This window comes from Natator depressus, chromosome 1 (assembly GCF_965152275.1).
Source record: "Natator depressus isolate rNatDep1 chromosome 1, rNatDep2.hap1, whole genome shotgun sequence".
In the NCBI taxonomy this organism is placed as follows: Eukaryota; Metazoa; Chordata; order Testudines; family Cheloniidae; genus Natator; species Natator depressus.
Genome location: NC_134234.1, coordinates 27983842 through 28002719, shown reverse-complemented (window position 1 = coordinate 28002719; position 18878 = coordinate 27983842). Strand labels below are relative to the sequence as shown.

The 18878-nt window shown below is 42.2% G+C and overlaps 1 protein-coding gene across 2 annotated transcripts in view; it reads right to left on the bottom strand.

Moving 5' to 3' along the window:
* Window positions 1-18878, bottom strand: part of HEPHL1 (hephaestin like 1) — a 64140-nt gene that overhangs the window by 32271 nt on the left and 12991 nt on the right. For both annotated transcript variants that reach the window (XM_074956705.1, XM_074956710.1), the window contains exons 2-8: window positions 16978-17222; window positions 12474-12686; window positions 10660-10839; window positions 8822-9076; window positions 7482-7650; window positions 1648-1787; window positions 1334-1465 (exon numbers count right to left, since the gene is read on the bottom strand). In XM_074956705.1, coding sequence (XP_074812806.1) covers window positions 1334-1465; window positions 1648-1787; window positions 7482-7650; window positions 8822-9076; window positions 10660-10839; window positions 12474-12686; window positions 16978-17222 — 1334 coding nt within the window. The remainder of the gene's footprint in view (window positions 1-1333; window positions 1466-1647; window positions 1788-7481; window positions 7651-8821; window positions 9077-10659; window positions 10840-12473; window positions 12687-16977; window positions 17223-18878) is intronic.

Here is an 18878-nt window from a genome sequence, read left to right as displayed (position 1 = left end):
CCACAGGAATGAGTGCATCGCTTAGAGCCCTATTACTAGAGAACTCCCACTGAGGTCAGAACATGAATGTGAGCAGACAGAGCAGAAGCACACTTCAATCAGGGGACGACTGCTGATGTTGGTGGCAGCAGGGTCTTTACCGACGACATCAAGGCTGGCCTCAAGGTGGTCTTGTTTCAGGAAAAGAACATGGCTTGCTGCCTGCCTGGATGCCCACATTACATGCTGGGAGATCAGGGATTGAATGTGTAACAGAGCGTGCTGCTGCTGTTTGTATTGATTTCATTAGTTTGTTTACATTTTCCCTTTACTAGCCCTGCACAGCTCTCTGCTGGGAATCTGTCCTGTGCCTTAGTTCCGAGTGCTGCCAGGGCAGTCGAAACAAAGCAGGTTGGCCAACAAGCGACTTGCCCTTCTGCCGAATGCTTTAAATGAGACAAAGTGCTACAGAGCCTATGAAGAAATATTCTCAGATTAGGGAACTAGAACGTTTAGGCCTAATTTATACTGTGGGAGATTTCATAACAACATTTGTGTATTTACAAGGCTTAACTGCTTTGCTGCTTTCCAGTTACATTGGGCAAAAGGTACCTGCAGTGCTGCTCAGTGTTCCAGGTGTATCACATCAGAACATCAAAACAATGCTACCAATACGGCCGGGGGTGGGCTGGGGGAGAAGAGGCGGAGATGACGTAGCTCAGATCAGATCCTAAATTATTAGCAGCAATATCCTAAACAGCAGCAATAGTTAAAGATCCAAGACAAACAAAGAGATATGTACCAGATTCTAATATCAGTTACTCTGGTGCCAATGCAGTGTAGCTCCATTGACTTATTCTAGATTTCCACTAGTACAACGGAGATCAAAATCTGGCCCATGATTTTCATATGACATTACAAAATGGGAAAATATCTATTGGTCTCCAATGCATTGCCTGGTGCAAATCCAAGTGGAGGATCCAACACAGAGTAACTGAAAGTATTTCTATGGCCTGTGTTATACAGAAGGTCAGACTAGATCAGTGGCGGGGGGCGCTGCTTCCCGCAGCTCCCATTGGCCGGGAACAGCGAACCACAGACACTGGGAGCTGTGGGTGGCGGTGCAAATGTAAACAAACGGTCTGGTGGCCCGCCAGCGGATTACCCTGACAGGCTGCATGGGGGCCGCAGATTGCCCACCACTGGACTAAATGATCTAAGGATACCTTCTGGCCTTAAAATCTATGACTATCTGAAGCAGACAAAGCTATAATGCTACAGATGAGGCGAGTTAGCTTCACGTAAACCAGATGGCAGCAATCCTACCTTCATTACCCACACAGCTGAAACTTACCATCTAAATAGGACATTCCTTCTGATTGCTTGCTATAGCTCACACCATGTGGCATAATGCTATAGTTCTTCTCAGCTCTGTTGGCAAAGGTAACTAACAAAGTATCTCCCACTTCAGCCTTGATAACTGGACCTTAAAAACAGAGCAGGAAAGGAGTCACTTAGAAAAACTGCCAAGCCGAAAAATACTGCCCTCTCTACAGAACGGGGGCAGATTTTTCGAATAGCTATGTGCACAAAATTTCCACTGAAGTGGATTGGAATTGCATGCTCACAAATGAGGCAAGTGATAGGACCTGAAAATATTTACTGTACCAAGTATTCCAAGGTGCACTGTAGCCTCAGTTCGGTTCTTCTTTCTGGTAAACTTGCCATCAGTGTATTCCACATACTGAACTTTCCAGTACTGTCCTCCTATTCTATCTGTCCCTTGTGTAAAGAATGGTGCAGACTCACTGTGAAATAAACAAATCAGACTGATTACATAGTAGCATATACATTTATAACACTTCACTTTGGGCAAAAGTCCTTCTCCCAAATGAGACAGAACACAAGACTAGATGGACAATGGATCTATCCAGTATGGCCATTCTTATTATCTACGGATAAAAAAAAACACTATATAAAAGCTAGGTATATTATTATTATTGTTATTGTTGTCATGTTGTTATGGTGTTATGTCCCAGAATTCACGTGCCATCATATGCTGAGCCTGTATCATGAGTGGAATTCCCATGGTTAGGAATGGGTGCTCTGTGTGAAGATTAACCAACAAAAAATGTTCATTATAGAGAACAGAAATGCACTGCAGATCCATAACCAGCCCTAGAGATTGGTCTAATAGTTTGTCTGAAACTTCTTGCCTTGGCAGGTTATACATTCCAGAATTAAGTGACAGTCATCTGATTTCAAATTCTGGAAAGGTGGAGTGTGGCTGTTAGAAATGACAGGAGGGGAGAGTGAAGAACAGGATCATAGAACCACAGGGTTAGATAGGACAGTAAGGGTCATGTAGTCTAACCCCCTACCAAAATAAAGGATTTGCTGGGTCTAAACCATCCAAGACAGATGGCTATCCAGCCTCCTTTTGAAACCTCCACTGAAGGAGATTCCACAACTAGGGTGACCAGATGTCCTGATTTTATAGGGACAGTCCTGATTTTTGGGTCTCTCTTATATAGGGTCCTATTACCCCCCACCCCAGTCCCGATTTTTCACATTTGCTGTCTGGTCACCCTATCCACAACCTCTCTAGGCAGTCCGTTCCATTGTCCTGCTGCTCTTACAGTTAGGAAGATTTTCCTGAGATTTAATCTAAATCTGCTGTGTTGTAGTTTGAACCCATTGCCTCTTGTCCTGCCATCTGTGGCAAGAGAGAATAACTTTTATCTATCTTCTTTAAAAGTAGCCTTTCAAGTATTCGAAGCCTGCTATCATGTCCCACTTAATCTCTTCTTTTCCAAACTAAACATACCCAGTTCCCTCAGCTTTTGCTCATACAGCTTGCATTCCATCCCTTTCATCATCTTTCCTGTTCGCCTCTAGATCCTTCCAGTTTTTCTACATCCCTTGTATACACTGGTGACCAAAATTGGACACAGTACTCCAGCTGAGACCTAACCAGCACTGAGTAGAGTGGTACTATCACCTCCTGTGACTTGCATGCTATGCCTCTGTTAATGCAACCTAAAATTGCATTTGCTTTTTTTGCAAAAGCATCGCATTTCTGACTCCTGTTGAGGTTGTGATTCACCACAACTCCTTCCCAGCAGTGCTGCTGCCAAGCCAGTTATCCTCCATTTTGTATTTGTGCATTTGGTTTTTCTTCCCAAAGAGTAGCAACTTACATTTGTCTTTGCTGAATTTCATTTTGTTGGCTATAGCCCAGGTCTCCAATTTAATCAAGATCCCTCTGAATTTTAGCTCTATCCTCCAAAGTCCTGACAACGCCCCCCTTTATGTCATCTGCAAATTTGGTCAGTATGCTCTCTGTTCCTTCACGCAGGTCATTAATAAAGATATTAAACACGGGACGCAGAACAGATCCCTAGGAAACCTCACTTGGGACCTACCTCCAATCTGACACCATTCCACTAATAGTTACTCTTTGTTTGTGGTTGTTTAATGAATTATGTATCCATTTAATGGTAGTTCTGTCAAGCCTGCATTTCTCTAGCTTATCAGAATCTCATGTGGGACTGTGTCAAAAGCCTTGCTGAAGGCCAGGTATATTATGTCCACCACATCCCCCCCATCCACCAAACTAGTTACCCTGTCAAAGAAGGAAATCAAGCTGGGTTGGCATGATTTGTTCTTAGTAAATCCATGCTGGCTGCTCACCTTCTCTACTGAGCAGCTGACCCACATCATCCTTGATTTTTCTTTTATGTCTGACATATTTGAAGACTCCCTTCTAGTTGTCTCTAACATTTCTTGCCAGCTATAACTCATTCTTTGCCTTGGCTTTCCTGATTTTTTCCCCTACACATTCATGCTATTCCCATGTACACTTCCTTGGTGACATGCCCCTTTTATTTCCTGTATGTGTCCCTTTTGGTTTCTGGATAGCTAAAAAGCTCCTTGTGCAGCCACATTGGCCTCCTATGATGCTTCTTATCTTTTCTCTGCATCAGACTAGCTTGATGTTGAGCCTCCAGTATTACATCTTTTAGGAACTGCCAGCCTTGGCAGCCAGCCCCCTTCGACTCCTTTTTTTCCCTAATTGATGTTTCCATGGGAACTTGCCTACTATTTCTCTGAGTTGGTTGAAATCCACCGTTTTGAATTCCAGTGTCCTTGTTTTGCTGTTCTCATGTCCTCCTTTCCATAGGATCTTGAATTCTATCAGATCATGATCACTTCCTCCCAAGTTCCTGACCACCTTCACGTTCGCAACTAATTCTTCTCTGTTGGACAAAATGGATGACCCCTAGTTGTTTCCTCAATTTTCTGAATGAGAAAGTTCTCCCTGGCATATGCTAAGAATTTGCAGGACATGTTTTTTGCTGTAATAGTCTTCCAACAGATATCAGGAAAGTGAAAATCTCCCAATAATACTAGCTCATGTGTGTTAGTCCTGTTGCCTGCTTGTAGAATGACTCATCCACTTTCTCTTCCTGATTGGGTGGTCTATAACAGATCCCCACCAATAGCATTGCTGCTGTTCTTTCCCTTTTTATCCTCACCCAGAGACTCTCAGTAGGTCTGTCGCTCACTTCCTCTTGGACCTTGGAGCAAGTGTTTACATTCTTGATGTACAATGCAACACTTCCTCCCTTTGTCCCATACCTATGGTTTAAGAACAAGCTATATCCCTCAATGCTGGTACTCAAATCATGGGAATTGTCCCACCAAGTCACTGTAATGCCAATTATGTCATAATTTTATTCATATACCATGACTTAGTTCATCCGGCTTGTTTCCCATACTGCTTGCATTTGTATACAGGCATCAAAGATATTTTGCAGACTGACCTTTTGCTTTTCCTCTTGTCTTTTTAATGCAGTTGAGATTTCTAGTCTCTTCTCCAGAAATTAGCCCCTTTCCCTTGTCATTCATTATTTGAGCCTGGATGCACATTGGATGGATTTTTGTCACCATCCCCTGTAGGACCTAATTTAAAGCTCTCCTTATCAAGTTTGCAGTACTCTGCCACTGAGTAACAGAGTGCCAAGGCTGAACTGTGTAACGTTTGGGCATTGGCACCCCATGTTGCTCTGGTCAGTTTTCCAAGCTGGTTGTTGTGCGTTTTGACCTTCATTGTGACAATCTTAAAAAGACAGCGACTAACGTCAAAACGCACAACAACCTGCTCATAAAACTGGCCAAAATGACATGGGGCGCCAACACTATGCACTTCAGCCTTGGCACTTACTCAGCGGCAGAGTAGTGTGCTCCAGTATGGGCTAGCTCATCTCACACAAGGATGATTGATGTATAACTTAATTTCACCGTGCGTATTATTTCAGGCACACTTAAATCTACTCCTCTACCATGGTTACCAGTTCTCTGCAATATTGCTCCATCCAGTGTTTGCAGAGAGGAAAGTGCAACAAAGCTCATGACAAAATTGTGTAATATGCCACATCTGCTGTTAACTAAAGACTTGTTTAATCCATCATATGGCTGTCTGCCTTCATAGCGCCTGTTGTGGATAAATTTACTAAATAAGGGATTTACGGTAGAGGATGTGTGGTGAGCTTCATGGTGCGCAGAGAAAGTGACAAATAATTATCTTGTCTTGGACCCCACTCAACATTAACCCGTATTTGATTTACCATGAAGGCAATTGAGCCTTCTCCACCGGTTTTGTACTGGACATGGAATTTGTGTTGCAGCAGAATTTCAGTGGCATTTTAGAGACAGTCCACCATGTCCATGTGGGCAGCCACAAACCATGACATGGTTTGGAGAGGACTGCAAAACGACTCCACTTCCTGGAGGTCTTCATGCCTTGAACACTGTTGATAAGAATGCTGTGGCTTGGCTTGACCAGACTGCATATGCCAAATAAAATAATTAGGTTAGCCAGACGATGTCCAAAGATGCGCTTCCCAGTATTCGATAGATGGAGCCCATCCCATCACAGTAATCCTCTTTCCTGGAACATCAGCTCATTGTCAAAGAAGCCAAAACCCTCTCACCAACACAATCTGAGTAGCCACACATTTACTTCCACTATTAGATAGTCCTTGCCCAGGCCTTTTCCTTCAGCAACGTGTGTGCACTGCACCAGTACTGCAGTGTTGCACTGGGCTGCAGTGCAACTGGAGGAGTCCCTTTTTAGAGGAGAGGTGTAGTGATGTGGTAGCTCACAGAGCACTCCCTCATGGCCAGGGGTCCCATTACAGGTACCCTGCCCTTACTGGCCCCGTCTTACAGGCCCCTTACCTTAGGGCAGTGGTAGGCAACCTGCGGGCCATACACAGCCCATCAGGGTAATCCACTGGCGGGCCGTGAGACAGTTAGTTTACATTGACTGTCCGCAGGCATGGCTGCCCGCAGCTCCCAGTGGCCGTGGTTCACTGTTCCCAGCCCATGAGAGCTGTGGGAAGCAGCGCGGACCACCAGTTGCCCACCACTGCCTTACAGTATGTCTACATTGCAATCAAAACTCCATGGCTGGCCCGTGCCAGCTGACTCAGGCTCATGGGGCTCAAGCTATGGGGTTGTTTCACTGCAGTGTAGACTTCTGGGCTCGGGCTAGAGCCCAGGCTGTAGGACCCTGAGACGCAGGATGGTCCCAGAACTGAATGTCTACACTGCAGTTAAACTGCCTCTTAGCCCGAGCCACGTAAGCCCAAGCCAGTTGGCACGGGTCAGCTGTGGGTGTCTAACTGCAGTGCAGACATACCCTTACGCGCTCCAGATAGTCTCTGTTGTGGCTCACAGCACCCCTTTCTGGGACTGATTTAATGTCAAATAAAGTTCACACAAACCTCAAGAGTCCTTAATCACAAACAAATCCAAAAAGTCCTCAATGAATCCCCCGGACAGAGTCCAAAATCATAAGCCCCACCCATCTAGCTGGAGCTCTGGCACTGCTCTCTTACTCTCTCAACCTGACACTGCTGCAGCTTCCAGCTACCTTTTACCCTGGGATCACCTGATTCAACCCAGGTGTGGCTCATCAGGGCTTCACCTGTTTACATTTCATGGGTGTGCGAGGTTTGTATATAAATTGGGTTTGTAACACAAAGGAGTTAGATACACATTATTTAGCATGAAAGGGCCAGTTACATGTATTAATATATCTAGAAAACCAAATTCACAAATCTGTGCTCACTCTGTGTTACATTGTAACTCAAGGCAAGACATAAGCGAGTGTAAATATTAGAGGGCAGGACCTGTGTCATCCTAAGTGTCCGTATAGCACTTAGCACAATAGGCCCTTGATCCAGATTAGAGTCTCTGAGCAATATCCTAATATAAAATCTCATCATCATCATCATCAACAGAAATTAAAAAAAAAAAAAAGATTTCACATTAGGGCAACCTATGACAACAGTTGAGATTTTCAAAGGCACTCAAGGGATTTGGACACCCATTTTTAATGAATGATAATCCAGCATACAAATCTGCTAGGGAGGTGTGAAAATCCACCCATACTCTTTACATTAAAAGTAGGAATGAAAGGCTGGGACACGTACCTGCCAGTGGTATTCAAGGCCTGCCCCGTGAATTTGTCATAGCCTTCAGGGCCGTAATTCCATAGCACAGCTTCAGCAGCAATAAAATATCTTCTTTCCTGACCAGTCAATGAAGGCTGAGAAACATTTTTATGGCAGATCTGAACGTTATACAGCCCCTTCATACCAGCTAAAGTGTAGACAGAATCCACAAACAGTTCTTAAGACAGTGCAAATTTCACCATTTCAGGCATCTCTTTGGTGCAAAGTTAATGTACATTAGCTTTGGTAGAGGAAGGTGAACTACATGAACTGGGAGAAATGACTTGGATTGTTTGGACAAATTTACATTTTTAAAGAGCTCCCCAATTTATATGGGGTTGAATTCTGCCACCCTTACTCTTTTTAGCATGGCACATTATTTCACAAGTAATACCACTGAAATCAAAGGGACTACTCATGGAGCAAGGTACTAGTCAAAGGCCTAGATCCTCAAAGGTATATTTATGCGCTTAACTCCCATTGATTTCAGTAAGAATGGCAGAATCTGGCTGTTAGGGTCCGGTCCTTTGAGGCACTGAGCACCTCCTGAAAGGTATGAAGTATCCTCACCTCTCACTGACTTCAACAGGAGTGGAGAGGGTGGGCAGCATCTTGTGGGAGGCACTCAGCACCTTGCAGAATCAAGCCTGGATTGCCTGATCCAAAGTTCATAGAAGCCAATGGGAGTCTCTGGATCAGACTCTGAGATTATAAATTCTTTGGAACAGGGACTCTCTCTTATATTTGGTCTGTACAATGCTGGGACAATGAGACCCAGAGCTCGGTATTGTATTATTAAACAGTACTTAATAATAATAGTAAGTTCTTTCATGCAAAGGCCCCTCGCTGGCCTTTTAGAAACAGACCATTTTTATTAGATTTCTTTAAAAAGAAAAAGTGTGAAATGTTTTACCTGACATGACTTTAAGAGTCTATATTCCACAAGACAGTGCAAAGAAAGGGCCTGACCCTTCATTCATTGCTCACCAAAAGCCCCAATATACACAACAAGTACTGAGTTAGGGCTGGATCTTGTGTGAATAACCCTTCTTGTGTGGCTCATCCTCACTCACATGAATCACTGAAGTTTTACACTCGCTGATGATTTGGCCTCATATAGCTTTTTGTCAATGACTGAAATAAGACTCACAAGATTTATCTGATGAAACAAGTGTAAGATATTAACGTCCTCGGAAAATGTAGGCCCCCCAATTCTGTGCCTGCTCATTGAGTTCCTCTTTTTGAGTCTGAAATATGTACTGTAGATAATCTAACTTGGCATCTTCCTGGAAGGATTTGCCAGATCTGTATCACCATACCTTGTAAATGTTCATTTACTTGACAGGTTAACAGCCACTTCCCAACATTCCCTGCAATCATTTCCACTGTAATGAAGGTTGCTGGAAATAGGTTGACGACGTCTGCCCTGTGGCCTCTGTTAATGATGGTATGGCCATAGAAATATGCAGAGTGGATGTCTATCTCATTACCCATTCCAATCAAATACCACGACACGGATTGACCAGCACACATCTCCAAGCTGGGGAGATTTCCAAAAATGTAACCATTAATAGCTAAAAGCAAAACAAAACACAACCCATAAGATACAAAGTAGAAGCACAGATTGCTAGTGACTCTTATTTAAAGAATGTAAATGCCTGGTCCTTAAAATAAACCCTCAGAATGTCCATGCTGAGACCATATCCAAGTTAGGCAATTAAACCCCCCCATCAAAACTCTCCTTTTCCATGTCTCCAAAAAGTTGACAACGGTTAGGCTGCTAGTGTGCAGAGATTGTACCAGTATTGTCTCATTTCTTTGTGCAGTCCTATCTGTGCGTCTATATCCATCTAGTCTATTATTTCTTATACTTAGATAAAGAGCTCTTTGGGGCAGGGATTGTCTGTTTGGTTTATGTTTATACAGCACCTACCACAGCAGGGTCCTTGTCCATGACTAGTCACTACGATCATACACATATAAATAATTAATAGCATGTATTAGTTGCAGCTGAAGAACAGTTCTGAAAGGATAAGCAGCTGCTGCGCCTGAAAACCAGAGTGCAAACGTTGCAGCAATGGTTCCAGGTGAGAAAGAGGAAGGAGCACTTTGCAGTCAGATCACAGGCCTGGGCATCCAGAGACCTGGATTTCTATCGCTACTTGTTACAAACTTCCTAGGTGATCTTGGGAAGTCACTTACGCCAAGTTTTCACTGAAATCTGTAGTTAAGTACCTAAATAAATGGTCTGATTTTGAAGTTAATGGACACTGTGGGTATGCAACACCTCTGAAAATCATAGAATAATAGAAATGTAAAACTGAACAGGACCTTGAGAGTTCCATCCCCCTGTATTCAGAAAGGACCCAGTATACCTACCCCATCCTTGACAAGAGTTTGTCTAACCTGTTCTTAAAAGCCTCCATTGATGGAGATTCCACATTTCTGTTAACTTCAAAATCTGGCCATTTATTTAGGTGTGAAAATATGGATTTAGGTGCCTAACTGTAGGCACTCAGATTTGAAAATGATTAAGTTAATCTCTCTCTACCTCAGATTCTCCACATGTAAAGTGACTACAGTACCACCTACCTACATTGCAGGGAGCGAAGAGGCTAACTTCATTGGACCAGATCTTCAGCTGATACAAAAGGGTGTAGTTCTACTGTCTGCAATAGTGCAATGCCAATTTATACCAGCTGAGGATCTGGCCCATTATTTGTAAAGCACTTTTGAGCCTTGGACACTCTCCACTTCCAATAGTGTTTTTATGCAGTACATCTCACAGTGCTTTACGAAAGGTCAGTCTCATCATTTCTCTTTTGCAGGTGGGAAAACTGAGGCACCAAGGGTTTGAGCAATTTGCCAAAGTTCAAATAGCAAACCAGTGGCAGAGATGGGCACAGGAGCCAGGCTTCCTTCTTCGGATCCTGTGCCCTACATACCAGGCTGCTTATAGACTTGAGGGGAGGCTTTCTGTAAGTACAATGGGGTAATAGTCTGGCCCACCCACAGCCTATGCTTTCATTTCTTCCCAATTAACAGAGAAAGGAAAGACATTTAAAAGGCATTTATAAGGAACAGCAATATATTACAGACATGAAAACAGTCTAGGCGCTATTGTATGACAAGGTTGTGCTTGACAGTGGCTGCTCACCATGCATTTTGTTGCTGTTCTTGAAACCTTCATCCTCTTTGTCAACCGTGGCTGGGTCCAAGCAGAAAGCTTTTATATTTGCATCAATGTACCAGCTGAGATTTTCATCTACAATGCTATACATCAGGGCAAAGCCTTTAGCAGCATCAGTGCTTTGTATCAAGGTATCATCTAAACTTCCTAAACAGCAAACAAGAAAGTACTAAAAAATAAACTCAGAGTTAATTAAATTTAAATGTTTCCTCTTCCAGTAAGTCTGAATGTACAATATTTCTGAAGTACTTTATTAAGCTGCAAGACTTTTACAGACCAATTTCAGCGTAATTATTTGAATGAATGACGATACTGGGAATAAGAAAAGGAGGACTTGTGGCACCTTAGAGATGAACAAATTTATTTGAGCATAAGCTTTCGTGAGCTACAGCTCACTTCATCGGGTGCATTCAGTGGAAAATACAGTGGGGAGATTTATATACACAGAGAACATGAAATAATGGGTGTTTCATTACAGCGTGTATGGTAACACCCATTGTTTCATGTTCTCTGTGTGTATATAAATCTCCCCACTGTATTTTCCACTGAATGCATCCGATGAAGTGAGTTATAGCTCACGAAAGCTTATGCTCAAATAAATTGTTAGTCTAAGGCGCCACAAGTCCTCCTTTTCTTTTTGCGGATACAGACTAACACGGCTGCTACTCTGATACTGGGAATGTTAATTCAGCTTCATATATACAGGTAGATGGGACGATTTCATAGGCTCCCCTATGAAGAATGACTCTGAGGCACTCTAATGAGGCAGGCTGGGTTTGAGATTAGGTTAGCCCCTTTCATAGCAAAGTCTCCCTCTTCCTCAGGAAATACAAAGATTGCCCTGAGGTAGGCATACATTTTGTATGTAAAATACATGGGCCCAGTTATCATTTCAGATGTACAGAGCACATTCCCGTACACTGAAGATTCGACATGCATGAACATATAAAGATATATTCCATACAAAAAAGCCTGAATTAGAAAAACATTAAGGTTTCTAACTGAAGCACACTTATAAGTCTGTAAATGCCAATGTTAAGGTTGCCTGCACAACTTTAACACTTATCCCTTGTACAACAGTCATAGGTGCCAACTCCGTGGGTGCTCCGGGGCTGGAGCACCCATGAAAAAAAAAATAGTGAATGCACCCACCAGCTACCTGCTGACCAGCTGTTCAGCGGCAGGTAGGAGGTGCGGAGGGGAGGGAGCGGAGCAGGGGCGGGAAGAAACAGAGCGAGGGTGGGGACTTGGGGGAAGAGGTGGAGCGGGGGGTGGGGGTGAGGCCTTGGGGCAGAGAGGGGGTGGAGCACACACCCAAAAAGAAGAAAGTCAGCGCCTGTGATGACAGTCTTTCATGACATGATCACATGCCATTTTTCCACAGAACCACTGCCCGGTTCAGCTGGCAGACTGGATGGTATTCGGTGAATGAGGCAGCTGTTTAATATTTATTTTGGTCCTCATTTTTTGACATGTGGTCTCATCTGCAATACACTACACACTATGCAACCTCTGCCCTAACTGAAGCAAGGATCCTGTGGATGTATAGGCTAGTCACACATTACTGTCCTCTAGAGCAAGAGGGAAGCAGCAAGGGAATTGTCCCTGAGCCACAATTCCAAGCCTGGGGTGCTCCTAGAGTGGTACAACTATAAACTGCCCCTTACTGTGAGCTACGTACCGACACAATCAAGCCCATAACATTTACACCTATAAACAAAAACGATTATTAAGACGCCAAAACGGGCAGAGGGGCTCTCTCAGTATTTTCAGTGCCGTACCTTTTTTACAAACCAGCAATGGTCCGATTAACCCAGAACTGATATCTCGAGGTGTATCAATGTGCGAATGGTAAATCCAAGTCAGGCAGGTTGGGTCTGCAAAAGTGGGGGCATACTCTTTCTTCACTGGCCATGTATATGTATAATTTCCACCAGGAACAACAATATCATCCTCTTTGCTTTTGCCACTTGTTCCATCTGGGTAGAGGGCTCCTAATGTGAGAAAAAGGGAGTTTAAGGCCAAACATTGGAAAAACGGGTTACACTAGATAAGTATGGAATTTCTTCTTTTTGTTACATTGTTGGGAAATAACCTAACAAAGTATTTCACAAACAGACCAATGACAGCAGCAATTGCAAACACAGAATCATTTACAAATCAAGACGTAATTCTGAGATTAGCCTCCCGCAATATTAGTAAGTAAAATTTTCAAAAGACATCACGTTCAACAGACTGGTAATGTTGATTTACGCCTGATCTGTTTTGAGAGGTTGGCTCTACAGATCAAAGAGTAAAAGATAAAAAAAGCATACACAATGCAGAAAGATACATCAAAGAAACGGTCTGCTTCCATCCTAGTAGCTGTGCCTGCTGCTAGGATAAAAATCTGCACAAGCTACCTGAGACATCTGCGATGGCAGCTCTTCAGCTGACAGCAGGACTGGCCCATGCGCCTGGCTCCCACACCCAGATGAATGCATACGCTCCCAGGAGGCATCCTATTCCCGGCCATTTAATTTGGGGTATTTAAATCTGGGGTTTTGGCCCAGCCTGCTATCATAGATGTGATTTACTGAGGCACAATCCAGACTAATAAGTAGCTGTGTAACCTAGGGTGCCCTTTACAAGTAATGGTCCATCAGCCTTGTTTACTCCTGGCTGAGCTGTCAGCCTGCCCCTTGTCTCTGAGAAACTGATTTGGTCACTCCCCAGACTTATCTGGAAAACATACTTTTAGTCATCTCATCTTATGTTTATAACTTCACATATACAATGCTGCTATGTGCATTTTGCCATGGTATTACTGATCAGCAAATTACAAGTTTTTAAATGATACCTCACATGGCATACCTCACCCAAACATTATTACAATAGGATGTAGGGTGTGAGCACAGGGGTATATTCCATCACAATAGATAGGGGCCATTTTCAAAATTTAGCTACGGAGTTGGGTTTTGAATTCAAAGACTTTCAAAATGTTGCTCTTGGGTGGGGAGTTCTGATTCAGGCCCATCTGTACCCAAAATTTGCTAAAAAGTTCACAAAACTTTTTGGTGAACCTGGCACAACTTTGGGGTTTCATGATTAAAGTTTTGCACACATTGTTCCCCTGTTCACTGTGATACAGAGACAGTCTCTAGCTAAACTCAACATCTTTCAGTTTCTCACTGGAACTGTCCAAGGAAGCCAGGTCAGGTCTCATACACTTCTGTGATGCTGAATGTGAATGATTTTCTTTCTTTCAGTTATAAATGAGGGCTGTCAAACAATTAAAAAAAATAATCTCAATTAATCATAAGATTAAAAAATAGTTGTGATTAGTCGCAATTTTAATCACAGAGTAACAGAATTCCAATATAAATTTATTATACATATTTTTGGACATTTTTCTACCTTTTCAAATATATTGATTGTACGGTAGTGCAATCTCTTTATTGCAAAAGTCCAACTTACAAATGTAGATTTTTTTTTTTTTTTACATAACTGCACTCAAAAACAAAACAATGTAAAACTTTAGAGCCTACAAGTCGAAGCATGAAGCGGCATATGAATGTTTAGCATCTCTGAAAAGTAAATACTTTGCAACGCTGGTTACAACAGTGCCATGTGAAAGCCTGTTCTCACTTTTAGGTGACATTGTAAATAAGAAGCGGGCAGCATTAGCTCCTGTAAATATAAACAAACTTGTTTATTTTAGTGATTGGCTGAACAAGAAGTAGGACAGACCTGTATGAGATGAACTGAAAAATATATTTCTTTTATCTTTTTTTTACAGTGCAAATATTTGTAATCAAAATAATATAAAGTGAGCACTGTACACTTTGTAATCCGTGTTGTAATTGAAGTCATATTTGAAAATGTAGAAAAATATCCCAAAATATTTATAATAAATTTAAATTGGTATTCTATTATTGTTTAACAGTGTCATTAAAACTCTGATTAATCGTGACTTTTTTTAACCTAGTTAATTTGTTTTGTGTGAATCATATGCATTAACTGCAATTAATTGACAGCTCAAGTGTCAACCTATGCAAATACACAATTGTGTCAGAGAAGAAAATGGCTGCAGCTAGTACAGGGTGAGTCCTTTGAACTGGCTGCCATTGCAGTAATCCCATGGTACATGTATACATTGTGGGAGGACATACAGACATATGCACAAATATGATGTATTATTATATACAGTATGTCTTCACTGCAATCAAAGGTGAGCCTGGGACTAACCCCATGTAGACATACCCAATCTCGCTTTAATCTAGCTAGCTCAAATAACAATAGCAGTGAAGCCATGGCCATATGGGCAGCAACATGGGCCAGAGGCTTGAGTACATACCCAGGATCCTGGGCAAGGTTGTACAGCCCTTGTTATTTGAGCTAGCTAGACCAAACCTAGTTCAGATATGTCTACATGTGCTGCAGTTACACCTTTAATTGCAGTGCACACATACCCATAGATGTTGCAATAATTAAATATATGCATTGTGTTCTGTCCAATATTGATATAATTACATAGTTTAATATACTTTGGAACCTTAGAGAACCCTTGGAACCTTGAAAATCCCTTAAAACTTGTATTTGTTTATTTAGAATTTTAGTCCTTATTTAGTATTAATGCAGAATGAGTATCTGCGTACTAATTAAACCACCGGTTTCAGAGTAGCAGCCATGTTAGTCTGCATCCGCAAAAACAACAGGAGTACTTGTGGCACCTTAGAGACTAACAAATTTATTAGAGCATAAGCTTTCGTGGGCTACAGCAAGTGGGCGGTAGCCCACGAAAGCTTATGCTCTAATAAATTTTGTTAATTAAACCACCAATATTCAGATAATACCGTGATGGGCATCAATATCAACACTTAGCTAGCCAGATGTGTGTGGGGGGGGGGGTGGGGGACGGACGACACACACACACACGTATCCTCAGCTGGTATACATCATTGTAGCTCCATTGCCTTAACTGGCATAACTCCACTAAAGACAATGGAGCTACACTGATTTACGTCAGCTGAGGAGCTGGCCCAAAACGTACACTGCTTTAAGCACTGAAATGAGAAGAATAAAAACTCGGGGTGAAATCCTGACACGACTGAAGGCAATGGCAAAGCTCCCATTGACTTCAGCAGAGCCAGGATATCCCCCTAGAACTCCCACCTGCAAATTATCTATTAAAAACAAAAATATCTGACATTAAAGAAAGATGCGGGGCTGAGACAGGGCCCTGAGCTAGCACTGGGGTGCACGCAGTGCTTCTCCTAAGGGACGGGCTGTAGTTCAGCCACAAATTATTGAGCTTGGTGCAGAAATTACTGGGTGATCTTCTATGGTGTGTGTTATGCAAGAGGTCAGACTAGGTGATGGTAATTATCCCTGCTGGCCTTAAAATTGTTGAAAGTGTTGATGACACAGGTGAAGAGAAAATGCACACAACATGTAATTTTGCATTCAAATCAATATCCCTCCTTGTGCAAATGACATCACATGTTGTAGCCCCACAAAGAGCTATAGAAGCCTAGTCATTTGCCCCTGGGAGCTGTGTATAGACAGAACACATCATTGCAGCCAAGATCTCTCATATGGACTAGAGAGGAGGATTTAGACGGTCACATTTTTACTAAGAAAAGCAAGCAAGACAGGAAGAAGCTAATTATCCTAAAAATTAAAAACATAATAAATGAGAATGTTCCTTTTTTAAGTTACTGGTTAACGATACTGATCAGTTTATTAGGAACTGATACAAAGTTTATTAAGGTCAATGGAAAGTTCCCCATTCACTTCAACCAGCTTTGGACAAGGCCCTTATCCAGTATATTCACTACACAAAGGGAAGGGGGTAGGAAAAGAGAAATGAAACAGAACAATTATTTATTTATTTATTATTTGCATGAAGCACCTAGGAGCCCCAGTCATGGACCATTGTGCACAGAACAAAAGGATAGTCCCTGCCCCAAAGAGCTTGCAATTTAAATATAAGAAATAAGCAAAGAAATAAGCAAAGACAGGGGAATACAAAGAAACAATGAGACAATATTGCTGAAATAGACAAGGCAGATAACTGGGTGGGGGAAGGGGTATAACTCATAAACGGAGTGAATAATGTGATGGTGGCAAACATCAGGTTAGCGCCATAGGGTTTTTTGGGGTGGGGTGGGGACAGGGGGTTACTTTAGGAGGAGATTAGCTAAATAGAAAGAAAAGAGAGGGGAAGCAGAGTGAGGAGAGCAGGGCAAGGGAGGAGAGGTCAGAAGGGGCAGGTATGGAGTGAAGCTGAGAACTGGTTTTTACCTTCAGAATCTTTGTCATAAAAGAGACCATGTGGATGCAGAGAATATGGACGGAAAGCAAAGTTCTTTAAGTGAACAACAAAGATATCCTCTTCTTGAGCCTTCATCACTGGACCGAGGAAACCCAACCAGGATGGCTTAGGGATCTCCTGCATGTAGGTACCATCTGTGAACTGTTTATAAACAGCTTTCTTGTAAATACGTCCTATTCTGTTGGCTCCTCTCTTCACAAACCCACTCGCATGTCTATAGAATGGAAGGGGAAACAGTTTAAAGACAGAAATACTCTTTTAAAGTTACGCAAAAGTTGGTACTTACCAACTCATGCAAGTGGTTCCACTGAACTCAACGGGACAAGTCACAGAGCTACTCAATCTGAATAAAGGCTGAGGAGTCAGGTCCTACATTACTGTACTACACTGATGAAAGTCCCCTCCTATGCAACAGTAGTGGTCATGCTATCAGCGTTGGCCTTAAGCCCTTAGGGGTTTCTGTGTAGTGCCAGCAGCTCATCACTCAATTCCCGCTTTGGCAAAAAGACCAGAAGGAAGAAAGCTCACAGCTTAATCCCCATCTGCTCAGGAGGCCCAAAAAAGAAGGCAAGCAAAGCACAGTCCCCACTCTAGCAATGGGAAAAGAGAATGAATTAATTCAGGCACCAGTTTAATAGATTTCATAGATTTCAAGGCCCGAAGAGGCCATTATGATCATCTGGTCTGACCTCCGGCATAACACAAGTTAAACAACCTCAGCAATAATTTCCCCTTCAAGCCCATAACTTCCATTTGATCTACAGAATATCTTTTAGAAAGATATGCAGACTTGACCTGAAGACTTCAAGTGCTGGAAAGTCTACCACATCCCTAGGTAAATTGTTGCTATAATTAATTATCCTCCCTTAAAATTTTGTGCTTTAATTCCAGTCTGAATCTGTCTAGCTTCAACTTCCAACAACTGGATCTCATTATGCCCTTTTCAACTATATTAAAGAGACATCTACAATCAGAAATCTCTTCCCTATGTAGATCATGATCAAGTGAGCTCTGAACCTTCTCTTGGATAAACTAAATAGATTGAGCTTCTTTAGTCTCTCTCTAGAAGGCATGTTTTCCAGAACTCAGATGATTCTTGTAGCTCTTTTTTGAAACCCTTCCAATATTTCAATAACCTTTATGAAGTGTGGACACCAGAACTGGACACAGTATTCCAGTAATGGTCTCATTAATGCTATATACAAATACCATCTTTCTACTCCTTGATCTTTCCCTGCCTATACATCCAAGAACTGCATTAATCATCTTAGCTACAACATTGCACTGGGAGCTTGTGTTCAACTGGTTATCTACCATGACTCCTAAATCTTTTTCAGGGTCATTGTTTTTCAGGATACAGTCCCCCCTCCCCACACATCTTTTAAGGACAACCTACATTCTTTGTTCCTAGACTAGGGTGACCATACAGCAAGTGTGAAAAATTGGGGTGGGGTAAGGGCTAACAGGTGCCTATATAAGACAAAGCCCCAAATATCAGGACTATCCCTATAAATCAGGACATCTGATCACCCTATCCTAGATGTATGACCTTGCATTTGGTATTAAAACACAGTTTGTTCAAATGATTCACCTTGCCAAGTGATCTAGGTTGGTCTGTATAACTGACCTGTCTCCATAATTATTTATTACTCCAACAATTTTTGTGTCATCTGCAAATTTAACAGGAATTGTATTTTCTTCCAGATCATTGATAAAGATATTGAATAGCCCTGGGCCAAGTACAGATCCCAGCAGGCCCCCACTATAAAAGTCCCCATAGGATGATATCCCTATTTACAGTTATTTTTTGTGATCTATCAGTTGACTGGTTTTAATGTAATATGGGCTGCAGTGACTTTGTCTAGTGCTA